Here is a 7401-nt window from a genome sequence, read left to right on the forward strand (position 1 = left end):
TTATGTTAGAGTGTTCCCCAAATTATAATTTGAATATTCGGTTGTTACCGCATCCATCCCTGATACATACAGTTGTAATCACATTAATTTTAATTAATGAAACCTGTAGCTTTGTAGAAAATTCTGACTTACTTTATAGATGAAATATTATTTATTTATTTATTTTAAATTTTAAATGTTTCCTTTATTCAACAGAACATCAATCATTATCTTAGCGACCGTTCTGTGTCCAATATAAAATATAAACCATTTTCATAAACAAATTATATTCTTATACAAACCTGTTGAAAAAAGTCGTATGATACGAGTCGTTGCAACTGACTTTCTTTTTCCACATGGCACACTATCTTTTTTCAAACAATCCTCAAGTTTATGCAGCGGTCGCAGCGTAGCATCACAGGCATTACAAAGGATGCGTAATTCATAGCCAACTCCTTCTGTAGTAACATACACAGTTTTCAATTGCTGACGAAGGTAACTTAATACCTGATAAAAATCAAATCAAATTATGCTGAACATTTTTTATGGTTGCAAGGTGTACAATGTCAATTTTGTAGGTGTTTCAGGAATGCAACCAAGACCCCTAAATGGTGATCATTTTCATTTTTAGATCGTCAAAATAAAGGAAAATAGTAAAAATAGTCCAGAGTTTTTTTTCACAGCGAACAAGGCTAAAGTTGATTATAAAGACATTGGATGCCCTACAACACTGAAGCTATGACCCAAATAGCTGTTCCATTTGACCATATCAGGGACTATAAGCAACTCTCCTACCCCATTTGGTTGATTTTTGCACAGAACCACACCAGCTGCGCCAAACTAAAAATGACAAAAATTGGTTAAACAGAATTTGGTTACGGAAGCTTACCTCCATGCAGATGCTAGGATGTGGTTCGAGAGGTTCTTCTTTGCCATGTTCATCAACTTTTATCCTATGTGATATTTCAATCTGTTTATAAGACAACATACAGGATATTTTATTAGTCAATGGGTTGCTTTTGGAAAGAGGTTGTGGATGCACATAAAATAAATAAATATAAATACACAAATTTCTATCTAAAGCTTGGCACGGACTGCACTACAAATGCAACTTCGTTCCCTGTGAGCGCTGCAATGCAAAGCCATCTGCTAATTGTCGGTGGACGGATCGTCATTAAAAGTGATCTTGCACACGGCTTGTGTCTGAAATCCACCTGGTGCACTGGTTGCCCAGCTTAAGGGTTGTTCCGGATGACATAGAGGTCTAGGTGTATTTCAACTTACAATTTATTTGGCAATAAAATTACATTGAGCTGCCTGGTCTGACAATGTTTTTACTGGCACAAAAATAGCATGACATACCAAGCAATGTACAGGCTTACAAATACCTGTATTATAACATTAAATATACAAATGTATACTCTATATATAAATGTAAATGTAACTGTTTATATATTAAACATAGATAACTTATATATTAATTATGTTATTTACAACATAATTTTACACAGACAGTTTTATTACATTAAAATAATAATTATGCTTAACCTTTAACATCGCATCTTACCTTCAGTGCATGCCTGTTCTTGATTTTGACAGCTCCTAGACTCACCACATGCTCATCATCTAAGTCAAAGTCACTACGATTCCGAAACAATTCCACATGATCACTACTTCTACCTTTGTCATTCATCAAGTCTAAAAACGAAACCACCAGCAGATTGTAGACAGCATCTGGTAGGAAGTCGGTAGGAGTCACATATATCGATACCGTTTGCTGCTCGTCTTCTTTAACTTCCAAGCCCTCTTTATTGATTTGCATCCGAGTGGGAACCATGAACATTCGGTTACCAGGTTGAGATCCCTTTAAAACATGAGCATTGATGTGGTATATAATGAGTCTCAAAAAGATTTGAAATTACAGGTAACAGAAGGAACCACTATTTAAAACAGAAGGCATGTTGCTGCAGCAGTAAAGCTTTGGAAAGAGAGTTTGTCATTTCAGATTGCTTGTGTCCTTGGCAAGACACTTTATTTACATTTGAATCTTTTCATCCAGGAATAAGAATAGGTAACTGGTATGAGGAGAGTGATTTGAAAAAAAAAAAACTGGTAGTGAATAATTTTGGAGTGGAGTTGAATAACGCAGTGGTTAAGATGCTTGCCTTCTGATCCCAGGGTCCTGGCTTCAATTCCTGTCACAGCAGCACTTTTCCTCACGACCAAACTAACTTGCTAATCCTCATAAAGAGACTTAGTTTATAAAGCATCATTCTCATGCTGTAAGTGGCGAGTGTACTCGCTGTTGGATGTGAAATAAAAAAAAAAAAAAAAAAAAAATAATTTATTCTGCATCCAATAAAAAAAAAAGCGCCTTCATTGGATCTTTCTGAAATGGATATGTGCAAGTCCTATAAAATAACGATTTGTCTCTCCGCCACTCCCGACACTCTTCATTTCTTCCCGTTCCTTGTCACATATCCCATTTTGCTTCTTCTTCTTCTTCCACACTCCTTGAGTCTTGCCTATTCTCTCTCTCTTGACCCGTCTTCAATTTCCATTCTCATCAAAAACACTTTCAACACCCGACAATTTCATTTGTCTATTCGAATTCTCCTTTTAACCTTGCCCACAAATTGTTGGAAATATATTTATATTTATACTGTATATATTTCGTAATTTTTTTGATGTGTGTATCTGTGAATGTTATCCTTAGTGGATTTTGTCCCTTGATGGCATTTGAAGAATAATAAAATTGAATTGAATTGAATATAAAAATAATAATTATTGTACAAAAAGTGTGCACACATATATATTATGAAAGAGTTGCTTGTGCTAAACCATAAGTACCAGCTTACCTTTTGTTTCTCAAACAGTAACCCAAACATCTTAAGCAGTTCAAGGAATACCTCAAAGTTGCTGGTATCATTTTCTATCTCACGTCTCCACAAATGACGTAGCAACTGTTCTTGTAGAATTCCCTCACTGTCGAGTCTATTCCATAAATGCATCAGTGTAGGCCTGTCTCTTATACACATCTAGATGTGTATAAGAGACAGCAAATTATATTCTTATACAAACCTGTTGAAAAAAGTCGTCTGATAAGAGTCGTTGCAACTGACTTTCTTTTTCCACATGGCACACTATCTTTTTTCAAACAATCCTCAAGTTTATGCAGCGGTCGCAGCGTAGCAATTAAAACTATAAATTTGAATGGCTTTAAAGGAACCACTTAAAGTAATCAATTTTCATCAAATCACAGATCGGGAAGCAAGAGGAATAGAATTTATGTGATGGGTAGTGTTGGACTTGTGGATCTAACTTGTGTAATTTTAATCACATTCATCAAATATTATTGAGTTATAAATATTACAAGGAAGCATATTACCTCATCTAAGGAAACATGAAGTCTTGTTTTTCCAACGTCTTGTACTTTTGACTGGAAATCCACCCAGGTAGTGGGAATAGGTTTAGCCGTTGCCTTCATATATCCTCCGATATTCTTCTTCAATTTCTCAATCCCTTCATCCTTAGCCACAGTGTTATCTACAACATACATCTCGCGATCTACATGGCTTTCATATGGTGTTCCCTTGACTTCATCAAATATTCTTTTGAACTTGGTTGTGATCTGTGAGCAAAATTGAAAATACATTAAGTAAATTTATTGAAGAATTAAAAAAACAAATACTATAATTCCATTATGAAACAGACAATGCCTCACCAACTTGTCCTTTTCTGACTCAGTCCCCAACAGTTTGTCTTTATGTGTGGCAACTAAACTAATCGTGGGTGATGATATGCCATTGATCAACTTCTGTGTCCTTCCACTATAGGGTAGTACAGCATGTTCGTATATTGACCGCATCCAAAATACATTCATCTGAAGATTTGTCATTTCAAATTGTCCCTAAAAATGTAAACAATAGTCACATATATTTCAAAATGCTATGAGATTAATTGATGCAATAAAACTAATTAAGATTAAACATCTGCAGTGAAGACTAAGTGGTGTATTTACTTGTAAGAAATCTCTTGGGTTTGCTAGAGCATCCAAATCATCTAACACACTAAACACGACACAGTAAGATGATCCATCTGTCAAGAAAAACTGGAAAGAAAGACAAAATTTAAAACCTAAAAATATTTAAATCATCACTGTTAAAACTAACCACTGAAAATGATTTTATTACTGTTTTAAGTCACTTAACAAGTGATATTTAAATAACTACTATATACAGGTACTCTGACAAGCATAAAAATAATGGTTATTATTTTATTTGAATCATATAGAGCCCTGCTTCCCAATGTATGGGTCAGGTCGCCAAAACATAGCTGATGGACTTCCATAAAGCTTTCAAGAACTTAATTGTGTCAGATACTGTACTTCAACATACCAGTCCTACAAAGGACTCAATAATTAAGAGATAAACCCGACGTGCGCACGTTTTTGCGTGGGGGTGGGTGCACACACAAGCTTCAGTAAATCATTAATAATCAGGCGGTCAACCTCGCTAAATTATATTGTTTTATTTAAACTTTAAACATTTCAAATAACGAGTGTCTCAAAAAATATTCCTATTATAAAATGGAACATTCTGCACATGATCAAAGACAATATGCCTCATGAACTGTGCTTGGAAAAAATTGAACAATTATCACAGGCACTTTGTTAGCCGCGGCTGACTAACAATACAGCAGCAGACTGCACAGTGCAAATATCTTTAATAACAGAATAATTAGGAGAGAACTGTTATAGCATAGACATCAAATTATACTAGCACGGATTTAGTGGGTCGCCTCCCTGAAAAAGGTTGAGAAGCAGGGATATAGATGGTGATCTTCCAGTCAAGGCCTAAAATTTAGTTGATATTTAGGAGCTTTTTAAATAAATTCAATATTGTGATAATCAAACTAATTCTCATGTAAAGTATGGAGTTGTTTTAACTGGTACAAAAAATAATGGTGCCTTTAAAGAATTATAACCAAGGAAAATGAGCAGGGGTGGATCCAAGAAGGGGCACGAGGAACATCCCCCCACCTCCTTTTCCATTAAAAAAATTTTCAATGCACATTTTGAAATTATTTCTACTCACTTATCTATACTGAATATGTTGTGCCTCCCCGACCAAAGTCACATGTCAAATCAAAAGAAAACATACAATAATCTTGATGTGCTTCTTTCAGTGGAATTTATTACTCACCCTGTGAGATATATAATAGGTCAGTTGACCGGCATAGTCCCAAATGCATGTGACATCACTTGGTATAAAAATTTCCTTGTGATGTTGAATAGGATTTCTGCTAGGTACCTCTGCTGTTTGAAGTTGCTGACCAAATACGGCTCGACGAAGTCGTTGAAGCAAACTGGATCTTCGATGTGGCTGGTCAAATATGGTAGGAGGATGGAAAGTGTCAGGTACAGCAAGTTTAATAACAAGTTTCTCATGAATTCCTTCTGGGAGTTTCCTGGTATAGCTTGCACTTCTGGTTGCTTCTGATGGCTTCTGTATTAAACATTCAAGAATGACTAATCTATATCAGTTCAAATTTATGCAAAAATTTAAACCAGTTGTTCAGGTAATGTTTTTTTTATTAAGCAGAGAGCTAAAAAAAAATACATATTAAAAATTTAAAAGAATATCAACAAAATTAATTAAAGTAATTTTTGAAATTATGAGAAATACAAATTCACCGATGAAGCAGCTGTAGAACTAGATGATGCAGAATTAGTTGTGTCTTGTTGGCTTTTTGGCTGTTTAAGCTTTTTGGCGAGATTTTCTGCGATGGCGTGCTCACGTATCTGCTTCGTTAGTTCACAAACTGTAAAATATTGAAAGGTTTTAAAAAAAAAATTGAATAATTTATAAAAATAAATTTTAAATTAAATTATTTGTATTTTAAGAAAGTAAAACAATTCAGGCATTTTAGAAGTATTTCATTCTTTTTGCAAAGCACCTCGAGCCTTTAAAGAATTATAACCAAGGAAAATGAGCAGGGGTGGATCCAGGAAGGGGCACAAGGAACATCCCCACCAGCAACTATCGAGCACAATGTATACCTGCCGCTATGCCCCGTTTCGGGACCTATTTGTTTACAAATATACTGACCTCTTTTGGTGTCACATCTCACACATTTTACATGTGAACCATTACATTAGTTCCATGTGACATAAGGTCACAAAGGAACTAAAAAGTGGTTATCAAAATAACTTATACAAATAAAAATTTATATTTGGATGGTTAAATTTTAAATTAAATTACTTATATTTCAAGAAAGTATAATATTCATACCATCCACATCCTTCTGTTCCTTCCATTCGCTGCCATCTCCATCAACCATTTGAAATACTGTTGTTGTTACAATACCATCTGTTGATGGTTCCTTGTTGTTAAATCTATTCACATTTTAATATAAAAAATAAATTGAAGTACTGTAATGACAACAGTGTACATAGCATGTTAAACTAGCAAAACTTTACAATATAGCCTTAGTTTTGCGTTGCAAGCCTACATTCACAATCAAATACACATAGGATAATTAATACTGTATATGCCATGTTTTCATCCTTACATTAGTTTTATTCAAACATTAAATTAGTTTTTGAATAACAGTTGAAATAGCCATAATAAAGTGCAACAAGCTCTGGAGGCACTCAGTAACAAAATGGTGTCATATGTACTGTGCTGTAGTGTGTGTGTGTGTGTGTGTGGTGTAGTACTGTATTTAATACATATAAGTAGAAAATTAAACCCTTTTAAAATGACAGCTACATCAAAAGCCAATGGGCAGAAATGCCCTTTTAACAATTTCTTTAAACAATTGCAAAAAATCCTGGACAGTCAGTTGCTTAGGAGGAGTAATGAACCTCTATGATACTATAAGAATGTTGTAATAATGCAAGCCAAAAGACTGTACAATTACCTAAACGAGAGCATCCATGATGCAATAGCCCACTTGACAATAGCTGGCAATGTTTAAGTGCTGTCGGTGGGTGGAGTGTTGTTATGTGTATTGAGCATAAAGAAAAACATTTAAAGTTATAGTAGTTGTATGCATCATCATAGACCTTTTTTGTTATGTTCACTTAACAGTTAGGAAAGGTGTGATGTCGTGTACAGTGATATCAAAGGAAATATGGTTGTTGTAAGGTTTGTTGTGTACGTAACTTTTTGAAATATTTTGTACTGTAATTATGAAGATATTTATGTAGAGGTTTATAATATAAGTAGACAGTTTGGTGAGTGAATGGAATTTGTTGCATAGAAGTATTTCATTGTGAAGAAATATATTTTTCCATAGGCGCATTATAATTACGTATATCATTTGTCTTTCTTTGTTAGTTAAACATGCAGCTTTGTTTGAGAAAGGCTAAATAACTTCTTGGCTGACGTCAGATATTGATGTATGTATATGTACGTA

General features: G+C 34.4%; 1 protein-coding gene across 1 annotated transcript in view; it reads right to left on the bottom strand.

Annotated features, from left to right (window-relative positions):
* Nucleotides 1-6395, bottom strand: part of LOC117100668 — an 8927-nt gene extending 2532 nt beyond the window's left edge. The window contains exons 1-10 of the mRNA XM_033240456.1: nucleotides 6273-6395; nucleotides 5675-5802; nucleotides 5184-5486; nucleotides 4001-4090; nucleotides 3704-3889; nucleotides 3368-3610; nucleotides 2838-3017; nucleotides 1547-1843; nucleotides 869-949; nucleotides 282-486 (exon numbers count right to left, since the gene is read on the bottom strand). Coding sequence (XP_033096347.1) covers nucleotides 282-486; nucleotides 869-949; nucleotides 1547-1843; nucleotides 2838-3017; nucleotides 3368-3610; nucleotides 3704-3889; nucleotides 4001-4090; nucleotides 5184-5486; nucleotides 5675-5802; nucleotides 6273-6321 — 1762 coding nt within the window. The 5' untranslated portion in view covers nucleotides 6322-6395. The remainder of the gene's footprint in view (nucleotides 1-281; nucleotides 487-868; nucleotides 950-1546; nucleotides 1844-2837; nucleotides 3018-3367; nucleotides 3611-3703; nucleotides 3890-4000; nucleotides 4091-5183; nucleotides 5487-5674; nucleotides 5803-6272) is intronic.
* Between the last annotated feature and the right edge of the window lie 1006 nt (nucleotides 6396-7401).

Source organism: Anneissia japonica, unplaced genomic scaffold (assembly GCF_011630105.1).
Source record: "Anneissia japonica isolate Jap-2015-1 unplaced genomic scaffold, ASM1163010v1 scaffold288202_len37801_cov127, whole genome shotgun sequence".
Classification (NCBI taxonomy): Eukaryota; Metazoa; Echinodermata; class Crinoidea; order Comatulida; family Comatulidae; genus Anneissia; species Anneissia japonica.